Here is a 21,980-nt window from a genome sequence, read left to right on the forward strand (position 1 = left end):
TTTTTAAAAATTGGACCAACGGCTGGTGAGATGGGTCAAGGGTTAAGAGCACTGGCTGCTCTTCCAAAGACCCTGAACGCAGCTCCCAGCATCAGCCTCGTGGCTGCCAACCACCAAGAATGGACTTGGTGCCTCTTCTGACGTGCAGGCACGCATGCAGGTAGAGCACTCGTAAAATACATATACAAATAAATCTTTGAAAAAACAAAAATCCCAGCAGAGGCCAGTAATCTTTGTGAATGAGGCCAGCCTGGTCTACAGAACGAGTTCCAGGACAACCAGGACTACACAGAGAAACACTGTCTCCAAGAAAACAAAAGCAAAACAAACAAAGATGTCAATGTCACTGTCACAGCTGTATGGCTACAGAGCTAAGCCTGTGCTTCTCACTGTGGTCAGTCCTTCCCAGAACACCAGCAACAGCTTCTTTACCGGGAAGTGAAACCGGAAGTCCTTGCAGGTTTTCGTGGTGGTGACAGGTGTGTTCCCGCTGAGCTTGTGGCTCCCTCCCGAGAACAGACCTCGGCTCCTCGACCGGTGGCCATCCAGCTGCAGGGTGTAGCTAAGGTTGACAAGCAGGAGACCTGGAAAAGAAGGAGGGAGAGAGTGGAATGATGGGATATCCTCCCAATTCCGGGAGCTCTTCTGGGGGCAGGAGGATGGCGCTGACCTTGAAACTGAGGCATGAGGGCCTGGATCTGGAAGCACACCTTGAGCGTGACTCCTTTCTTCGGCTCCTCACTGGCTGAGAAGGAGCACTCCACCTCATGCACCGGGATTTCATTTGGGGAGAAGGACATCTCAGTGATAATATCCACCACCGGCCTCGAGCTGCAGGGCAGAAAACCATCCCACTGGACTGGTGACACATACATTTGGGAGCTCTGTCTAGCAGAGGACAGAGGGCTGTCGTTCCATGTCATTGCCAGAAGTCCCTCAGTAACAGCAGCAGTGACAGCTACAGCTTCCCCAGTTCCCTGGCCACGTGACCCACTCTTCTATAAAGAAATGATCTTTGAAAAAAGAGAAGCCAGGACCAGTGAGATGGTGGCTCAGTAGGGTAATGGCGCCCATCAAGCCTAATGACAAGATTTGGTCCCCAGGACCCACAGGGTAGAAACAGAGCAGATGCCTACAAACTGTCCTCTGACCTCCACATGTGTGAAGTGGCACACGTGTGTGAATGTGAGCGCACACACAAACACATACATACACATATATAATAAATAAATAAATAAACATCATTTCTTATTTTTGAGATGAGGTTTCACTATATGTCCTTGGCTGGCCTGGAAACTGCTCTGTAGACTAGGCTGAACTTGAACTCAGAAAGATCCTACTTCTGCCTCTCAAGTGTTGGGATTAAAAGAGTGTGTCCCCACAAACAGTCAAACAAGCATAATTTTCAAGAAGGGTGTCAATGATGTGGCTTAGCTAGTAAAGGCACTTGCTACCAAGCCAGATCACCTGGGTTCAGTCTCAAGAACCTACATTGTGGAAGAGAAAGGTGACTCCCTTTTGTTGCCCTCCGACACCCCGTAAGTGCACACCCACATGCACACATACATACATACATACACACATACATACATACATACATACATACATGGTTTTTGGAAAGAGAAAGAGAACAAGAGAAATCAGAGGGTGCAGTAGCACATGCCTACATTCCTGGTACTGGTAAGCATGAGACAGAAAGACCACAGCCTAGACTGTTGAGATCCTAAGAGGGAGAGAGGGCGAAAGAGAAAGAGAGAGACCCACTTATGTCCTGTGATACAGTGGTGGGTTCTATGCTGGAGTTTGTGGTATTAGGAAATGGACTTAAAGACTGTACCCATTGTCATATGAGAGACGATGGATGGACAGACAGACGGGTAGATTAAGACAAGATCTTACTATGTAGGCCCTGGTTGGCCTAGAAATCACTATGTAGACATGGTCATGCCATATAATATTCAGAATAAATTTCAAGCTTTTTATTATGCACGATGTATTTATCATCTGTCTCAGTAGTCTTATTTTCTAGCACAGTGCCCCAGGACAAGCACATTCCAGCCACACTTGCCCTCCTTCCTGTCAGCCTCCCACCTTCCTCATGACTGGGCACATGCTGGGATTTCTCTAGAGCTCTTAACTTAGGCTCCTGCCACCCTACACAGTCCCATCTTCAGTTCTCAGCTCCAACACCAGCCCCTCAGAGAGCTGCACTCAGCTGCCCCGGGTACTGACTACCTTACAGGAGCCCGCTCATCTCCCTGTAGCCCTCAGCCGTCCAACTGTACGGCAGCCAGGCTCTAAAGCCACAGGCCACACCTGAGGTGGTCACGAACCTTTTAGACAGACTGTTGCTAATCTAACTAAAGGTCAGTGGTGCAGAAGAATTGTCTGTATTCTGTCAGTCATGTTTTAAATAAACAGTGATTGGCCAGGCAGAAAGTAATAGGTGGGAAAACCAGACAGGCAGTAGAGATGATGCAATGAGAACAGGAGAATTCTGGGAAGGAGGAAGCTGATTTCTCCCAGTCCAACCCAGACCACCGAGAAGTAACATGTGACCTGCCTCACTGAGAAAGGTACTGAGCCATGTGGCCAGCATAAATAAGAACAATGAGTTAATATAAGCTACAAGAGCTAATAAGAAGACTTAGCTAATGGGCCAATCAGTTTTATAACTTATGGAGATCTCTGTGTGATTTTCTTTGGGGCTTGCTGGCTATGGGGTATTGGGTGGGACAGAAACCTCAACAAGCCTGCCCTCATGCTACAGGTCAGGATGTTGCTCTGCTCTTTCTTTGTAATTTGGAGGATGCCTGAGAAGAGGTGCTAATTTAGCCTACATGACAGCAACAGCTAGCATACAGAGCAGGAAGATGTAACAGTAAACACAGGTAGATGTGGACATGACTAAAAGCCATTCACCTGGTTACCTAGGAAACAGAATGCTAATGATTTTACCCCTCAGTTTATGTTTTGATATATAAGGTTGTTTGGAGAATAAATAAGGGAATTCTTCAGGATGTGAACTCAGGATTCCATGAGGGGTCATGGAGAATCTCCCTCCCGATAAAGCCCATGTGAATTGTGTCTTTGTTCTCACGCCTCCATGCTGGTCCAGAGAGAGAGATAGTTTATACTGGGGTCTGGTCCAGAAAAATAATTTATGGTCCAGGCTAGCACTGGATCCCAACATAAAATGTTCAGAAAAGTTGCTATTGACCAATAATGCCAAAAATCATGGAACTGACCTGATAATATCTGTAAAAGTTGGTGTTGACCAATAATGCCAAAAATCATGGTACTGATCTGATATCTGTAAAAGTTGGTGTTGATCAATAATGCTAAGAATTATGGTATTGACCTGTTGATGTTTGCAACTGCTGAGAAAAGTTTGACACACCCTGTAAATGTTGGGAGTTAATGCATATGTTAAAAAATTTTAGATTTTGATACAACATAAAGGATTTAAGAGCTGCTCTACACTAGCTGAAGAAGCATTCTCAGCTCAGGTGGTTCCCTTCTCCTTTAAACAGGAGACTATAGTCTTCGGGAGCATGATTATTCATCAAGCATTGTAATGTATCCTGACAAAGCATGGCTCCAACACAGAGCTCAAAGGTCTCTCTCTCCATTGATCTCTTTTCTTCACAGAGATCAGCAGTCAACGATGGGTTTAACGCTTCTTCTCCCAGATGCCTAAGACAGGAGCTTGCATATATAAATGCCCGTTCCAGAGATGGGAAAATTTGGGCAAATAAAAAGGTCTTTGCCAAAGACGGGCATGATTGTCTGTCCTGTTGCAGAAGCACAGGTTTTATTAAAATTAATAGGAGAGAGTGGATTGCAGGCCCATACTTCTGTATGGTATGGCAGCCAGGCTCTAAAGCCATAGGCCACACCTGAAGTGGTCACATAGCCTTCCAGATAGACCCCGACAGGGGCCCAGTGTCTGACCCAGTGTTCAAGATACAGCAGATGCTGAGCACAGTGGTACAGTTCTGTAATCCTGGCAAAGGGAGGTAGAGGTACAAAAACCTTGACCTCAGGACAGCCTGGGCTACCAGACTGAGCTCTAAGCCAGTCTGTACTCCATTGTGACTCTGTGTTGAAAAGACAGAACAAAATCCACATATGAAAACAAAACAGAAGGTTTGGCAACCAGGCTAAGTGGGTGGTGCAGATAGACTACGTCCTCGCCTGCACAGGCTGGTTCCCATCCCCCACACTGCCACAAAAGCAAAAAGGAAGCCAGCAAGAAGGGTCAGAGCACAAAGAAGCCTGAGTTTAATCCCTGGGACCCACAAGGTGGAAGCAGAGAACTGACTCCCAAGAGTTGTGCCCTTATCCCCACTACCCACGTGTGTGTGGGATGTGCATGAGAGTAAACACACACACACACACACACACACACACACACACACACACACACACGAGCATAATTTTCAAAGACATAATATGTGATAATATCTATTCTTCGTACCTGGTACCAACAAAGCAGGAAATGACACCACCGCTTCAAAAATGGAGAAACTTGGGTTCCAGGAACCCAGTCAGCAGATTTTAACATCATATAACAAATTGAGGACCAGAGAGACCTGGGTTCAATTCCCTTCTCTGTCTCTGAGTATCAGCTACTAAACCTGGAGGAAACCATGAAGGAGGGCTGGCCTCTGAGGGCTGGAGTATAGTGCCCCTGCGGCTCCAGGAAGGAAGAGAGCTGCACTGATCAGGGTAACTCAGGAAGTCCATCTTACCTCAGCACAATCACCCGGCCCTCAGCTCCTACAACTACGTCTGCCAGCCTGTCCCCTCCAAGGTCCTTCACCCCATGGATGGAGCGTCCAAACCACTGGATTCCTGGGGACACCTGGGTTCCTTGTATTCTCTGGGAGAGATGGAGAGGAGTGGGTGGTGAGCTGGGAGAGGCTGGGTGCAGGAAACCAAGTCAAGGCTCAGACTGGACCATGAGCTTGGAGGCTTCAAGACACATGGGATCCAAATTTGATGGTCAGGCAGGGTACCTTACCTGGCTTGGCTGGGGACTGAGCCCTCCGGACTGCCCATTGAAGATATACACGGCCCCCTGCTCCTCCAGAGGGGCTCCCACGGCCACGTCCGTCAGTCCATCCCCATTGATGTCTGTCAGGGCAGCTATGGCAGCTCCAAACCGCCCAAGTGGGTAGCCAGGGTCACCCTGCAGCTCTGAGACGATGCTGAACACCTTCAGGGGAAGGAGATGGGTCATATCTTAACCCCTTAACCTCAGCAAACTTTCAGAGCGTGGCATTGCAGTCAATACATTGATGAGCACAAAATAAGAAAGGTGTGACCAAGTCCCTCAAAACATCACAACGCCACCGTCACACTGACAGCCTGGTTTGTTTCTGTGGGTCCATCTGTAACATAAGGCTCATAGGTGCTTAGGAGACAACTGCACAATGAAATGACGCTTGGCACCGGGCCTTGCACAATATAACACAAAGACTAACAGCATCTCTTTGCTGTTTAAAGGGTTTGGTTGGCATAGTGAAGGAGAAGCCCTTCAGAATAACCCTGACCTGAGCAGAGCTTCCCTCCTCTCCACCTCGCCCCCTGCCCTGCCCTTCCCTGCCTCACTGGGAGCCCTGGTTCTTACCTCTCTTCCCTGGTAAATGAACACTCGGCCTCCTCTCTGCTCCCCATAGAACAGGGGCGCCCCAATCAGCAATAGCTCTGTCTCACCATCCTGGTCCAAGTCAATGCTACATAGTTCCCCACCAAAATAAGATCCAATCTGTGGGGACAGGAAGGCATCCGAGGAAGAGTAAGCAGGGCCAGCAGGAGGTGCAGGTCCCCTCCCAGCTCTCAGCTGCACCATGTCCACCTCCTCCCACACCCAGACCCAACAGGGACAGCAGGAGGTTCAGGTCCCCTCCCAGCTCTCAGCTGCACCATGTCCACCTCCCCCCACCAGATCCCACCGCCTCAAAAACACGAGCAGCTCTAAGTTCCACCCTTGAGCTTATGTGAATTAAGACGAGTTGGACCCCTGGAGGGTCAGTGTCGTAAGGCGAAGAAACTGGCGATTCACCTCAGAGGCTGTTCTAAGCGGCAAGCATGATTCACCCGACACTGCACGGTGTTTGCAGGACAAGCTGCACTGGCAGATGCCCTTCTGGTCACTCTCACCTGAGTCCCTTCGAGTTTCTGGATCTGACTCCAGTGTCCTCCGGCTTGAGGGGCTTGGAAGAGCAGTACCTGTCCCACGTGCTGGTATCGCGGGGCGCCCACGGCCAGGAGTGAGGCAGAGCTGTGGGAGGGCAGCCAGGCCACGGTGTAACCTAATGAGACACGGGTGAGGGATCAGAGTTAGAAGCACAAAGGCTGCTGTGGGAAGGAGAGCCCATGACACTGGGCTTACAACAGAGATACGTGGAAAGAACCGCGAGACCGTTTGCCTGAGAGGGGCGGCCATATGCACTGAACAGATTTACCACCCCAGAACTTCTCAGTTGTGGACAACCTGCTAACCAGGAATGGCCAGTCATGTGCCCATGGACACAGAATGTCAGCTGAGGCACAACTTATTTTATTGCCTGTATATGAGTGCTTTACCTGTATGTATGTATGTGTCTCGTGTGTATTCTTAACAACCACGGAGACCAGAAGAGAGTATCAGATCCCTTGAAATTGGTGTTACAGATGGTTGTGGGCCACCATGTGGGTGCTGGGAATCAAACCCCAGTCCTCTGCAAGAGCAGCCACTGCTCTCCATCACTGAGCCATTTCTCCCACCCTTCCCACAAGATCTAATGAAGGAGGGGAAACCAACCCTACTATGGCCAGTACCATTTCACACGGAGTTCCAGGACTGAAGGAAAAATAGTAATCTAATTTTCACGGATGAATTGTGACCAGCCACCTCAAACTCCTGCCACCATGCCTTCCCAAACCAACCCCTTCCTTCCCTGTTGTCTCGTCAGGGATCTAGTCATGGCCACAAGTAACCCACATGATACCCTCAGGAGAAGGCAACGTGCCGTGGCGCACGCCTTTGATCTAGCACTTGGGAGCTAAAGGCAGGTGGATCTCTGAGTTTGAGGCCAGCCTGGTCTACAGAGCAAGTTCTAGACAGCCAAGGCCACACAGAAACCCTGGCAAACCTTATGTGTGTATTGGAAATAACAAAGAGGTGATGTGCAGGTGGACGCATGTACTCAACATTCTAGGCAGGGAATCTGCTGGTTCCCTATCGATCCCAGCTACTCACATCAGAAGTAAGGGAAGGGAAGGACATTTGAGAAACATCCATGCTTAAACATGTTACTTCAAAACCCTTTTTAGGGCCAGATAGCTGGTTCCTGCTTTTTTTTTTTTTTTTTAGAGGACCCAGGTTTGACTCCTAGTACTGCGGTGGCTCACAGTCCCAGGGTATAAGACTCCCTCTTCTGGCCTTCAAGGGCACTACATGCAAGTAGTAGTACGCAGACATACATGCAGACAAACCTATACTCATACAATACAATATACATGTCTCAAAAACAAAAACAAAAATCTTTTCATCAAGACACCACCAAAAATGAAAAAAGAAACCCCATCCCTCCCAAAGCTGAAACCACAAGCAACGCCGAAAGACATCCACAGCCAATCAAAGATGACCACATGTCACCCACTTTCTGGTGGCCCAAACTGCGGCGGCTCTGGAGGCAGAAGAGCACCACAGGAAAAACACCGTCACGCAGCTCCCCTGACCACTGTGAAGAAGACAGAAAACCCTTGTGCACTGTGGATGGCAAGGCCCCATCAAACAGGCTATGAAAACCTCTGAGCCACTGCTGGGGCCGAGATCAAACCTTGAGAAGTTTTGGCAGGAAGAAGAAGGCACGTGCTCCCCAGCTGCTGCTCTGGGTGTTGTCACAATAAATAAATAAGTAGATGTGGAACCAGGTCCTTTAACTCCGGCACTCGGGAGGCAGAGGCAAGGGTATCTTTGAGTTTGAGGCCAGCCTGTTCTACACAGTGAGTTCTGGGTGGGAAACTTTGTCATCCCCCTGCCAAAACCAGAAGTATGGTTCAAGAGTCTGTTCGATTATTTTTGCAGAACAACTGAAAACAAAAGCACAGGAAAGGAGGGCAAAGAGACTGAATCTCATCCCTGTCCAGGGAATGTATTCATGAGCAAGGCTGAAGGATGCCCTTGGGAGTCAGTGAGGTGGCTTGGATCCCAGGGCTGTGACTTCCTAGCTGTGTGACTCAGTGAAAATCACTCCATGCCTCTCAGTCTGTTTATAATCTTAAAAAAAGAAAAAAAAAAGGGAACAGCACCAGCTGCATGGAAGTGGTTCTGAGAATCAGATAAGACCACAGATAAGACCAGAGATGTAAGAGCTTTGCACCCGCTAGTGAGAGCTAACATCACAAGGACAGCAAGAGAGAGGAAAGGTCGACCATACGGAGTCAACTGAACAGCATCAGGGTGCAGCCCTGGGGTAGCCTGGGAAGAGTTCCTCAGATGGACCAGCAGCCTGGAGCTATGCAGGGTTAGACCCTTGGTAACTGTGACCAGACAGACACATTTATTTATTTTTTATTTTCGAGACAGGGTTTCTCTGTGGTTTTTGGTGCCTGTCCTGGAACTAGCTCTTGTAGACCAGGCTGGCCTCAAACTCACAGAGATCCTCCTGCCTCAGCCTCCCGAATACTAGGATTAAAGGCATGTGTCACCACTGCCCGGCAACACATTTTTCTTTTATGTACTTAACATGATTTTTTTTTTTTGGCAGGGGCTGCGGGGTTCTCTCTGTAGCCCTGACTGTTCTGGAGCTCTCTCTGCAGACCTGACAGGCCTCAGGTTTGCCTGCCTTTGCGTCCCAAGTGCTAGGATTAAAGATATGCTCCATCACTGCCTGATAGATTAGCATAATTTTTAAAATGTATTTATGCACGTGCGTGAGTCTCTGAGAAAGAGAGAGAGTGCGTGTGTACCCTGGGTGGACAAAAGAGGGTAACAGAGACCCTGGAGGTGGCATTACAGGTGGTGTGAGCGGCCCAGTGTAGATGCTAGGAACTCAGCTCTTGTCCTCAAAATGAGCAACAAACACTGTTAATCTTTGAGCTCTCTCCCCAGTTTCCCCCAACCCCCACCTTCGTTCTGAAACATAATCTCTCTGTTTCAGAGTCATGATGGCCTCTGAACAACCAGTCTTCTTGGCTCAGTCTCCCAAAGTTCTGAGATTATGGGCCTGTGCCATCATCATGCCCAGATGAGAAGAACTCTTGAAATTAAATAAAATTTAGCCAGGTGGGGTGGTGCATGCCTTTAAATCCCAGCACTTGAGAGGCAGAAGCGGGTAGATCTCTGTGAGTTCAAGGCCAGCCTGGTCTACAAGAGCTAGTTCCAGGACAGACACCAAAGCTACAGAGAATCCTGTCTCGAAAACAAACAAACAAACAAAAAACCACCACCACCACTACCAAAAAAAAAAACTGGATTGCTGAGATGGCTCAGCAAGAAAAGGCTGTTGCCACCAAAGCTGATGAACTATCTGAGTTCCACCGCTGGGACACACATGGTAGAAAGAAGAATCAACTCTTGCAAGTTGGCCTCTGACCTCCACACACACCCTATGGAAGATGCAATCTATCCTAGAGTACATAACAATTTATCTCAAAAGCAAATGTTCACACCTATAATCTAGCATTTGGGAAGCCAAAGTAATGGGCTTGCAGTGAGTTCCAGGCCATCTCGGACTAGGTCAGACCCTGCCTCAAACCTTTCTCTCCCTCAAAAAGAAAAGAAAGAAAAATTAAGTTAGTTAGCTTTTTCTGTTATTTTGAAAGCTAGTCTGAGCTGTTTTCCAGAGTAAGGCACTCACCCAGATAGCCGTCTCTCATATCTGAGGTCAGTGGTTCATTCCCAACAAATGTGGCATTCTGCAAGTCGCCACTGAGGTCCAGAAAGCCTCCAGCCCAGTCCTTGGCTCCGACTGCTCCCACAACTGCATGGCCCTGCTTGGGGAAGGAGAGGAACAGGGTGAGTGTCACCCTGAGGCAGCTGAGCCCAAGTCCTCCCCACAGCACCCCTCAGCTCGTTGCTGTGCACCTTGTTGAGGTCTGCGCTGATCCCGCTGGAGGAGAGTTCCATGGTAAAGGAGGTCATGTCCTGTAAGTTCGTGCCTGCGGGACAAAGCGGACCCAAGGAACAGAGAAGAGAGGCATTTGTGGGCACAGAGAGCACGAGCCACAACATGGACCTCAGGACAAGGCAGAAAGCGTAAACTCGAGTGTCAAGGAATCATTGCTTTTCAAGGGTCTGACAGCACAGTGGACGGCCCCACGCCTGCGTGCATTCAGGCAGCACTAACTGGACTCCGTGTATTAGTTTTCTGGGGGTTTTGTTTTGTTTTGTTTCTAATAAGGACTAGAAATTGAGAGGAGGTTGGTGATGGGCGGGTCGGGAAGGATTAGAGAATGAGGTGAGGGATGATTGACATGTACTGTCTATTGAGTCAGGAGTGGTGATGGACATCTTTAGTCCCGCTACGCGGGAGGGAGAGGCAGGCGGGTCTCTGTTTGAAGCCAGCCTGGTCTACACAATGAGTTCCAGGACAGCCAGGGCAAAAGTAAAATTATATATATGTATGAAATTCTCAAAGATTAAATGAAATACTACACGTTTTTCAAAAGAGTTTTCCAGTTTGGGATGCCTTGGCCACCATTGTACCAAGACAGGCTATTTTAAGCTAACTGCCTTTGGTACCTTGCTACGGCTGCCACAGAGGACCAGCACAGCAGCTGAGTTTTACACCCAATAAGTAGTCAGTATTGTCTTCTTTTCTATTTTTTTATTTTTTGTGACAGGGTCTCTCTATGTAGTCCTGTCTGTCCTGGAACTCACTATATAGATCAAGCTGGTCTTGAATGCACAGAGGTCCTCCTGTCTTTGCTTCCCGAGTGCCAGAAGTGAAGACATGCTCCACCTCAGCCAGACCTTACTGTTCCCATTTCACAGAAAATAACAAAGCGAACAGAGAAGAAAGAGACCTGTCTGAGGTCACACAGCAGGTAAGAAGCAGCAAGGATCCTGGACTGAGTCTGCCTGGTCCCGCCCTGTGCACAACCGTATGTATTCCTCTGAGGACACTGAAGCCACATTCACACACGGGGAACTTCCCTGTGGATCCCGATTCCTACAAACACTCCTGGCTGCCTGGAGAAATGTCCCCATTTTCAGTCCTCCATCTGCTGACATCACCCAAAACCTCCTCTTATTCTAGGTCAGGAAAGAGTGCCTGCGGGCTCCTCACCCTGGTTCCTGCCAGGTGGCCCATCTTACATCATGTGGGACCCACAGTCAGTGACAGTGGGGTGAGTCATCTCTCCAGGCCTTCCTCCCCACCTGCTGCCAGGGGCTGGGACTCACCCTCAATTGCGTAGATCCTATTCTGCAGATCATCAAACAAGTCCTTGAGCTTCTCAAATGTGTCCAGAATCTTGACAAAATCACTTGTGGGTTCTGAGGCAAATATGTGAAGACTCTCCTGACTTTTCGTGTTCTTAAAATGCCTTCCAACCTGTGAGGGAGGCCATGGAGAGCTGGAGCACCCCTGAGGAGGGAGCCTGTGGCTTAGAAGAAGAGGGGAGACGGCATGGGCCTGGGGACCATACCCCGATGATGTAGCGGGTGATGTCTCGGGCGGCGGTGATGTTCCCATTATCAGTAGCCTCTCCATCTGTGATGATGATAAGCACCTTGGTAGCATCTCGCCGGGCACCAGACTCTTTTTTGAACACGTTTGCCCTGTGTACCAAGGAAGGGGCATGTGAGATTCCTCTCAGAGCAGACCCCAAGGCTTCCTGCCCCCACTGCTCACCAAATCATTGCACAGTCAACCAAACAAAAACCTTTCTCCAATCTACCAAGCAGGTGTTCTAAGCCTTCAAGTGTCCCCCTAAGCCCCTACCCCAAGCTTTGGCCACCCTCTCCCTCTGGACTTCTGGGTAGCCCAGAGGTGTGTCCCAGAGTTCATGTGTAGCTATGGGGAAGTTTGAGGAAGGGGTGACTTTGGGCTTTGCCACCCTTCATTCTGATTGCTTGACAACCACACTTTAGTCAGTTATAGGTGTTTGTCTCTGTGAAATTCCAGCGGGGAAGAGGACTCCGTGGCCAGAGAGATTTGGAGTCACTTTTCCCAAGTAAGCAACCTATCAGTCACTTCCCTTCCCCCACCATGCCCAGCTGCCTTCGGCTCTGCTACAGCAGAAGAACTGTTTTCTTTCTTTTTTTATTTATCTATATTTGAGATAGGGTCTCACTACTATGTAGTCCTGGCTGGTCTGGAACTTATTATGTAGAGTAGACTGGCCTCGAACTCCCAGAAATCCACCTGCCCCCACCTCTAGAGTACTGCCATGTGCCACAACACTCAACCCGAAAAGAATCTTTTCAAGAATATAAATCAGGCCGTGCGGTGGTGGTGCACGCCTTAAACACTCAGGAGGCAGAGGCAGGCAGATCTCTGTGAGTTCAAGGCCAGCCTAGTCTACAAGAGCTAGTTCCAGGACAGGCTCCAAAGCTACAGAGAAACCCTGTCTCGAAAAACAAAAAACAAAAGCAAACAAACAAAAAGAATATAAATCAGACTTGGGTGCCAAGGTTGATGCCTTTGATCCCAGGACTCGGGAGGTCAAAGTAGGAGGATGGTGAGTTAGGAGACAGCCTGGGCTGCAAGAGGGAGACTATATCTCCAAAAACAAAGTAAGCACAAATGAACACACATCAGACCACTGCTCCTGTGGTTGGGGAAGCCGAGACCTCACTACAGACTCGGCCCCACCGATCTGAACTCCTGCCACCAGGCCTGAGTTCTTCCGCAAGGTCCCCTCTTCCTTATTCTCTCCAACCACAGAGACAGCCTGGTTCCCTTTTCTTTCTTCACGATCTTTAGTCTGAGCCTAATTATGTGTATTCACGTGTGTCTGTGTGGGGCATGTGCTCATGAGAGCAGACGCCTGCAGAGGCCAGAAGAGGCCTTAGAGTTCCTGGAGCTGCAGTCACCAGCTGCCCAGTGTGAGTGCTGAGAACTAAGTTTGGGTCCTCTCCCAAAGCAACACACATCCTGAACCACTGAGCTGTCTCTCCCACACTCTTTTTGAGATAGGATTGCACTACATAAAGGCCAGCTCCCTAAAGTCCCTATGCAGTTCAGGCTGACCTGAAACTCCCTACGTAGCCCAGGCTGACGGGGAACTAGACAGTTCAGACTGTCTCGGAGCTTGTGACAATCCTGTCTCCTGCCTCCTGCTCCCTCTGCCTCCTGAGTGCTGACAGTAGAGGCATGTGCCACCCACCACATTTGGTTCTTCTAGAACATTCCAAATGTGTCCTCCCCAAGGCTTGGTCTCCCGAGTGTGGCACTATTTTGGCAGCTGAAGGAACTCTTAGGAAGTGGAACTTAACAAGAGGTCTCGGGAGTCGCTGAAGGGAACAGCAGGACTCTGACTCCTTCCTCTCTCCCTCCTTGACATCCAAGTCATTAGGTGAGCGGTTTCTTTCCACCATGCTCTCCAACCATGGTGTGCTGCTGTGGCCCAAAGCAGGAGAGCCTGGATGACCACGGACTGAAGCTCCCGAAACTGAGCAATGGTGGGAACTTAGCGGTAGCATGCTGCTCTATACGATGAGGCCCTGGGTTCCAATCCCGCAACACACATAAGATGCCAAAACTGTGTACCTAAACAACCTTTCTCTTTATAGGTTCGTGGTCTCATGTCTGTGACAGTGACAGAGAGCATCCTCATCCGGGAAGTCTTATCCATAGGATCCCTCTCTAGCTGGGTGGAGCGGTACATGCCTGTAATCCTAGCACTTGAGAGAGTGTGGCAGGCAGATCAGGAGTTCAAAGTCAGCCTTGTGTGCACAGTGTGTTTGAGGCCAGCCTGAGGCTATGTGAAAGAAAGCCTATCTCCCTGTCTCAAATTGCTATTCCCTGCCAAGGTCTGGCTCTGACCTTCCTATACAATGTTGCCTTACTTTTCTGTATAGCACACACGTCTGCTGTGTTATATCACTCACTTATCTTGTTTTTATGTTTCTCACTCCGACTGAAATTTTAAGCTCCAAGAGGGCAGAAGCTTCCATCACTAGGGGCATGGATGCTTAGTACCTAGAACTTGACAAAGAGCCCTCAACTGGCAACGTCTAGCCTGTCCTTGTCCACTAGCTAAGAAAAACTTTTTTTAAATCATGAAAGGACATAGAGTCAAACAACGAAGACTAGGTAATAGGTGCCATCTACAGACAGAACACTGCAAGATTTGTTCTCAGGTCTTGTGCAGAAAAGTTGGCAAAGTTCTGGTTCGGGCACAGGACGCTACCCAGGGCAGACAGAAGGCGGTGTTTACGACACACATTTTCATGACCACATTTATCTCTCATGAGTAGCACCTTTTAGAGTATCTGGTCACCCCGTGGGGACTTCTTCCCCTAAGAAAACCCCTTCCGAAGATGGACAAGGTGGGTATGCCTGTCATCTCGGCACGAGGCACACTGAGGCAGGAGGATTGTCATGAGTTTGAGGCAAGCCTGGGCTACAGAGTAAGTACCAAGCCAATCAGGACTACACAGCAAGACTCTGTTTCAAACAAACAAACAAACAAACACCCCTTCTCACAGTGGGGAGATTCCAGCGTCTGTGGTTGTTTCATTGACCACACTACAAGGTAGATCCAGGCCACAGCTGAGTGGGCCCTGAATCACCCATATCAGGCTCAACTAACTACATTTTCTCTCCTGGAAACTGGAATTGAGGTTTGCACATCTGGATTGAGGGACTGAGACTGGTAACTTCCAAGCCAATGTGACTCAACCTTGTCCCCACCGCAGCCTCTACAGGGACAGTGAAATGGCCACCACAGATCAAATGAGCCCCAGAAGACAGAGACAGAGCAGCACCCAGAGAGTCTTCAAAGGCGCAGTGCGTGCTGTTTACGTTATACTCAACTCACACACGTGTGGCAGAGAAGAGAACGAGGGGAAAAAGTGAAATGGCGTGTGCATCCAGGGGGATCATGGGAGGAAATGGGGACACGACCTCTATAGAACTCCCTAGTCCTTAGTCTGAGCGCCCACCCCTGCCGGCACAGTCTACTGTTTCAAGGGAAAGGTTTGCTTTTGCTTTAGTTTTAAAAAACATTTATGTGTTCATCTGTGTAGATGATGTGCTGACATCTTCATGTGTGAGGCTATGCACATGCCACTACACATGTGTGGTCAGATGACAACCGCGGTGTGGGTCCTTGGCTCCCGTCTTGTTTGCTGCGGCCCCGTGTCATCAGGCAGGCTGTCCCCACAACCTCTAGGGGTTCTTCTGTCTCCTGCCATCTTGCTATTGCAGGGCCAGGATGATGGACAAGTGCCACTACCTCAGAGTGGATGGAGATGCCCAGACTCAGATGGAGTCTGGGCATCTGAACACCAAGCACACATCGCTTTCCTTTTACCTGCTGAGCTTTTCTCCAGCCCCTGACCCCTGTTTTGCTTTTTGTTTGTCTGGTTGGTTTGATTTTTTTGAGACAGGGATTCTCTTCAGAGTCCTGGTTGTCCTGGAACTCCCTATGTAGACCAGGCTGATTTCAAACTCATAGAGATCCTCCTGCCTTTACCTCCTGGGTGCTGAGATTAAAGGCGTGCACCACCACACCCGGCTGCTGTTTTAGTGTTTGGAGATGGGGTTCTCACTGTATTGTCCGAGCTCACCCTGAACTCCTGGGCTCAAGTGATCTTCCCGTTCCAGTCTCTGCACGTCTAGGATTACAAACCCTTACAGCTGGCTCTAGGCAGGCTTGGGGAGATTGTCCCAAAGGCTTATGTGTGTGTATGTGCACATGCTCGCGCTTGTGTGGAGGCCATAAGAAGATGCAGTGTCTCTTCCTCTGTCATTCTCTGCATGCTTTTGCAGCAGGGTCTCTTCTTGAACCAGGGCTCATGTGTTCTTAGCTAGGCTGGAAACCAGCAAGGCTCTCGCTGTCTCTGTCTCCTTCAAAACTGGGGTCACAGGTATGCACTGGGCACTTGGCTTGTTACACGGATGTCGGGATCCAAACTTTGCCCCTTATTATCGCAAGACAAATCTTTTAACCATATTTAAGTTGCCCGATTTTTTTTTTTTTGCCCGATTTTTTTAAAACTTTTTTAAATGTTTATTTGTTTATTTGGACAAGGTCTTACTATGTAGCCTAGGCTGACCTCTGACTTCTAAAACCTGAAGACCTCCTGCAGAAGCCCCCCAGGCTGCAGTTAAGGTGTGGGTTAGCCACACGTTTCCCTCTGCTTGAATTTATACAGTAAACTGCCACACTGCACCTGCCCACTGGCTTCCTACATGACACTGAGGGGAGAGTTGGCTCACAGAGAAATGATGGATTAACACTGGCGTGTCTTTCCTCCAAAGAGAACTTACGCTACGTAGTTGATGGCACCAAAGGTGTTGGTCAGCAGGCGCATGTGTGTAACATTGCGTAGCAGAACGTCAGGGTCCTTTTCTATAGCATAATCCGAGAAAGTAAATTCTGTCCTGTACTCTGTGGAAAACTGAACAGCGGCAAACTAGGAAAGAAAGGAAGAAAGGGTGTGGGGTTACTGGTCCCGCCTCACTGGTCAGCTCCAGGCTCCGTTTCCCTCCCAGCTGTGGAAACCAGGGCCTTGTGATTGCCAGGCAAACACTGCTACTCAGCTAACTGCCCAGCCCTAGTCTCTGCCTCTTCTGCAGACCTTGAGTAACCCAACTCCACATCCCTCCACCAAATCATTCTGAAAAATTAAGATAAATATAAACAGATGTAGAAGCATAATTAAAAACCTTTTCCTTCCTTCCTTCCTTCCTTCCTTCCTTCCTTCCTTCCTTCCTTTCTTTCTTTCTTTCTCTCTTTCTTTCTTTTTTCAAGACAAGGTTTCTCTGTGAAACAGCCCTGGCTGTCCTGGAATTCTCTATGTAGACAAGGACAGCCTCAAACTCACAGAAATCTGCCTGCCTCTGCCTCCCAAGTGCTGGGATTATAGGTGTGCGCCACCACTGCCGGGCTCTGCTTTCTTACCCAGAAGTGCATGCTGGGCTCCTGGTCTCTGGATGGCTCCCAGAAACCACGTCTGTGAAGCCCCTAAACTAGACAGAGTTAGCTGTGCCAGTGACAGCTGTGTCAGTCAGAATCTCTTCAGAACTGGGACTTTGCAGGAGGAATCAGTTGAGAGGAAGTTAAAGTACTCCTTTGGAAATTTATCATGCAAATTTAGCAGTTTGCTACAGACCAGGAAATCTAAAGAGAAACGGAAGGCCAACTACCGAGAAAGTGGAGAGGAAAAATGGAGACAGGAACAAAAGCCTGCCACAGAGAGCTGGGCCGCTTTGGACTCCTGGCTCGTGTTGCTGCCAGAGGTATAGGCGCAACCGTGCACACACACAACAGGCCTCCCTCCAGCCAGTCCAGGTGAGCGTCTAGACTCTACAGCTAGGGCTCTGCAGCTAGGGCTCCCGATGTGCGGAGGTACCTGATAGGAGGTGTTGCTGAGTTTCCTCATCACGTCTTTCATGAAGTCCACGATGTTTTCAAACTCATTTTGACTCAAGCTCATTGAGCCGTCGAAGAGAAACACGAGGTCGACCTTGCCCTTCGTACACGCTGCAGAGACCACACGCAAACAGGCCTGGCTGACTCAGCTCGGCCTGCTGTGCTGCTTCCTGTGGAAGCCAGCTCCTCAGAGGTGTGTCCACCCACGGGGTCTCCAAGTCCTTACCCTGATAAGCAGGACGCCCTTGTAACATAGGTCCCCCCAGACTCTGGGGAAAGAGGTAACACTGGCCACTGAGGTAGGTGTTCTGATCGCATGTCCGAGACAGTCCAGGATCACAGGCCTGAGGCAGCCAAAGGGAAAAGTTAGGGCTTCCTTGTGTTGTGTCTTTCTGGCATTTTCACCAGAGAATACTCCCTCCCTCCAAATGGTTCTCTCTCTCTTTCTTTCTTTTCAAGACAGTGGCTGTTCTGGAACTCGCTCTGTAGACCAGGCTAGCCTCAAACTCACAAAGATTCGCCTGACTCTGCCTCCCAGGTGCTGGGATTAAAGGTATGCACCACCATGCCCAGCACAAACAGTTTTCAAAGCAAAGCATTTCTGCCCCTAAGGGTCTCCGCGTCCCCAGTGCCAGCATTCTCTGACAATGGATGCTCACTCACCACCTATGGAGTGACATTGAACCCCCTTAGCTCATCACCTGTCCTGTGCACAGCTGGGCACATTCCCAGGACCACCCCTCCCAACCATACACCCTTCGTTCGCCAAATCAAAGCCTCGCTTTTCCAGAATGGGTAGTGCTGCATTTACAACCATTGGCTCTTCTGTCAAACTGAAATTTATAGGCGGGGCTTTGGTCCTTGGTACATCTCTATATCTTACAGCCTTATCCCACGGAATCTAGCACAGTGCCTCACCTGTAGCAGTTACAATTAAACACTGCATCCTATGGGGGCACAGAGACGCATGCCTGTAATTCCAGCACTCGGGAGGCTGAAGCAAGAGATGGCCAGCCTGGGCTACATAACAAGACCCTGTATCAATTAAAACAACAATAGTCTGGGCTGGGATTACAGGTCTAAACCCTATACCTGGCTTCTCGTTCCTAGTGCTTAGCTCCCCAGGCCTTGATGGCATCATGCAAAATTCTTACCAAAAGGCTTCCGTCGGTGGCGTCTGTCACTAAGGTCATTCCCAGGTATTTGGAGGTATAGTTTGAACCTGTGTGCACCAGAAAGAGAGTCGGAGGAACTCAGGTCATCAGGCGTGTTGGGGTCAGCCTCAGTTTCCCTGGGGTCCCACTTCCCATCTTCTTCCTTCCTCACCATGCAGGCTGAGTGGCTGGCAGGAGCGACTGCTTGGGTGACATTCATAGAGGCTTCCTGTGTTGTTCCCCTCGCCTGGAGCTCCCACGACAACCCTAATGGAAAATTTCACTTGTGAGATGAAGTTGCCTGGGCCTTTGCCTACCCGGTCCCTCTTTTCTTATTTCCTACCCATTCCTTCTTCCTTTCTTCCTTCTTTCCTTCCCTCCCTCCTTTCTTCCATCCTCTTTGAGACAGGGTTTCACTATATAGGTAGCCCTGGCTAGCCTAGAACTTGCTACATAGACCAGGCTAGTCTTGAACTCACAGAGATCCAACGTTCCTCTCGCTTCCAAGTGCTGAGATTAAAGCTGTATACCACCACACCAGGTTCTTTTTGTTTTGGTTTTGGTTTTGGTTTTTTGTTTGTTTGTTTGTTCAGGACAGGGTTTCTTTTTGCAGCCTTGGCTGTCCTAGAACTAGTTCTGTAGACCAGGCCGGCCTTAGACTCACAAAAATCTGCCTGCCTCTGCCTCCTGAGTATTAGGATTAAAGGTGTGCGCCATCTCCCCCCAGCTCCGTATCTTAAACAGGTACATCACAATGACGTGAGACTGGCTGTTGCGAGCTCCGTGGGGAAAGCCTGACGACCTGAGTTTGACTTGATCCCCAGGACCCAAATGGTAGAAGGAGAGACTGGCTCGGCAGGCTGCCGTGACTTCCACATGTGCACTATAGTATCCATGCACACACACACACACACACACACACACACCAACACCAACAATGATCATATGTGAAAATCTTGCTGCCTGGGCAATGCAGCTCTTACTTCAGGGGAGCTCCTCCATGCCCCCTCTCGCCCAGCAGCCCAGTAACATCATTCTAGAACGTTAAGGCTTCTTTCCATTTCCAGCCTCGAAGAGTGGTCTGTCAGATGGACACCTTCGAACTTCACCCACTTCTCCACCCACTCAAGAGATAACACAGCCTCTGCTATTCAGAGGCAGAGGCAGAGGCATGAGGATAATGAGTCCCACGCTAGCCATGGGAATTTAATGAGACCCTGTCTCAAACTAAACTGGGGTGATCACAGCACCCCAGAGGTGGAGGCCAGGTCGGCCACAGCAAGTGCAAAAGCAGCCTAATCCACAGACCCTGTCTCCAAACAAAGCAAACAATGCAATGGAGAGCTTGCCTAGCACAGACCTAGTGTTCAAACAGCACCACCACCGCCGCCGCCAAAGTTATCAATGACTAAGCGTGCCTACTATGTGCTCAACTGAGTTATGACTTAGGAAGGGGAGGGGAGAGGGTCCTAGACACTCATGTGGCACATTGGCCGTTCCCCTCATTATATGGTACCGGAGAGCCCTCCCCCATTTCAAAGAGTCCGTCTAACAGACACTTGCCGAAGTGAGGCCTGCCCCTGCTACGTGCCACCCCACCCCACCCCTGGCTTTGTGACCCTGGGCAGATGTGTGGCCCTGCATACTCGGTTGGTGGTGGGCGGGAGCTGAAAGAGTAACAACTCACCCATCTCCAACCTGCAAGACCCGGTACCCAAAGTGTCTTCCAGCGTGCGCCAAGAAGCTCTGCGCATGCCGCGTGTCCAGGTTGTAGCTCCAGGCCTCGGCTGAGGGAAGCAAACTCAATCAGCGCTTCCTGTCTGGACCCCACATCCCACGTGCTGCCCCAGGGCCTCTTCCTCTGAACCCAGAGGCTGCCTGCACCCAAGCAGAGAGGGACCAGTGCCAGGAATTTCCCTCCGGGGCCTGGACTGGAGAATAGGAGATGACATAGTCTGTCTCCCACGGCACAGGCAACTCCTCCCCAGACCCCGAGGACTCAACTTCCCCTTGGACCTATTAGCAAAGAAGGAAGGGTAAGAAGGCGGAGGCTCGTGAGAAAGAAGCCAGGGACAGGGGTCCCCAGGCAGAGAATAACCAAGTTCCCATGTGGGGACCAAAAGAGGGTTCCTTGAGGCCCCGTGACTGCTCCACACACTGCTCTTTTCTGGGGGGTCTTGCAACCCAGCACCTGAGAACCCCAATGATCAGTCTCATTGAATCGCCATATCTTGTGCCCAGCAGGGAGCTGTACTCAGACTCCCCAGCTTCCCCAGTAGGCACAGGTATCTCTTGAGCCTTTGGAATTCAACACCCTCCCCTTCCCGCTGGAGAGTCATCCACAGACTGGAAACTGCCAATCCTGGCCCAGCTTTCCCTCCAGTCAGACTTGGAACCCTGTGTCCTGGGTGTCCCGGATGAGGGTACCCTTACTTCTTCAGGTGAAGGGAGGCGCTGCCTCTGAAAGGGGAAAGACTTGCCTAAAACTACGTGGAGAGCTAATACCCAACCCCAAATTCTCCTCCCTACCCTGGTCCCACCAACCATCTCCTCCCCCGAACCCTGCATCCTTCCTCGCCCTCATCTCTCCTTGCTAACATACTTTGACTTCATGTGGGTTCCCACTTATGTCTCTGAAGTTCCTCGGTCCCACATCGCCTATGCCACCCGCCCCTTAGCGTGGCTCCTCGCTGGCTTCAGTTCTACGAAGCCTTCTGGTTTCTCCCCCCTCCCTCCTGGATCTCCTACCAAACAGCTGGAGTCCCAATAGCAACAGTCTGGGGCCGGTGGTGCGGAAACTCATCTGCGCCGAGGAGGGACCTGGGGTCCAGCCTCAGTCTCTGAGAGCTCTTGAGATTTTCTGGCAACCTAGACAAGGGTGGAAGAGGGAAATAGTGATGCCTCTTGCATGGGGCCCCTTGCAGTGGAACTTTCTCAGGGCCACCAGGCTGGTGACACTGGGTGGGGGTGGAGGGAGGGGTATGCTCCTGCCGGGGTTGTGAAACCTCTCTGTTCAGAGAGGAAGTGTAAGCAGGTTAGATACACTTCCTGTGCCTACTTGCATTTTCTCATCATCCTAGAGCAGACAGCGAGGCGGTTAAATGACGGTGCTTCAGCTACACAGCCTCAGCCCCGGAAGACTCTCCAAAGCGCGATAGGGGGGGAGGGGTATATAGAGGGCTTGGATGGGGGTAAGGGAGGGGAGAAGTGTTGTAATGATATTATAATCTAAAACAAAACAAAACAGAAAACAAAACTTCTAGAGGGTTGCTCAGGAAAAAA

General features: G+C 49.9%; 1 protein-coding gene across 2 annotated transcripts in view; it reads right to left on the reverse strand.

Moving 5' to 3' along the window:
- The window catches only part of Itgal (integrin subunit alpha L), a 39,570-nt gene extending 17,900 nt beyond the window's left edge, over positions 1–21,670 (reverse strand). The window contains exons 1-17 of one of the 2 annotated variants that reach the window (XM_048454996.3): positions 21,447–21,670; positions 20,386–20,485; positions 18,871–18,965; positions 18,699–18,766; positions 17,771–17,888; positions 17,525–17,655; positions 16,440–16,585; positions 11,647–11,779; positions 11,402–11,552; positions 10,082–10,155; positions 9,855–9,987; positions 6,169–6,320; positions 5,636–5,773; positions 5,027–5,221; positions 4,755–4,885; positions 671–831; positions 433–584 (exon numbers count right to left, since the gene is read on the reverse strand). In XM_048454996.3, the coding sequence (XP_048310953.3) occupies positions 433–584; positions 671–831; positions 4,755–4,885; positions 5,027–5,221; positions 5,636–5,773; positions 6,169–6,320; positions 9,855–9,987; positions 10,082–10,155; positions 11,402–11,552; positions 11,647–11,779; positions 16,440–16,585; positions 17,525–17,655; positions 17,771–17,888; positions 18,699–18,766; positions 18,871–18,965; positions 20,386–20,485; positions 21,447–21,501 (2,133 nt within the window). In that variant the 5' untranslated portion in view covers positions 21,502–21,670. Of the gene's footprint in view, positions 1–432; positions 585–670; positions 832–4,754; positions 4,886–5,026; positions 5,222–5,635; positions 5,774–6,168; positions 6,321–9,854; positions 9,991–10,081; positions 10,156–11,401; positions 11,553–11,646; positions 11,780–16,439; positions 16,586–17,524; positions 17,656–17,770; positions 17,889–18,698; positions 18,767–18,870; positions 18,966–20,385; positions 20,486–21,446 lie in introns of both variants that reach the window. The other variant, XM_048454995.3, reaches the window with a different exon arrangement.
- Positions 21,671–21,980: the final 310 nt, after the last annotated feature.

Source organism: Myodes glareolus, chromosome 7 (assembly GCF_982192425.1).
Source record: "Myodes glareolus chromosome 7, mMyoGla1.1, whole genome shotgun sequence".
NCBI lineage: Eukaryota > Metazoa > Chordata > Mammalia > Rodentia > Cricetidae > Myodes > Myodes glareolus.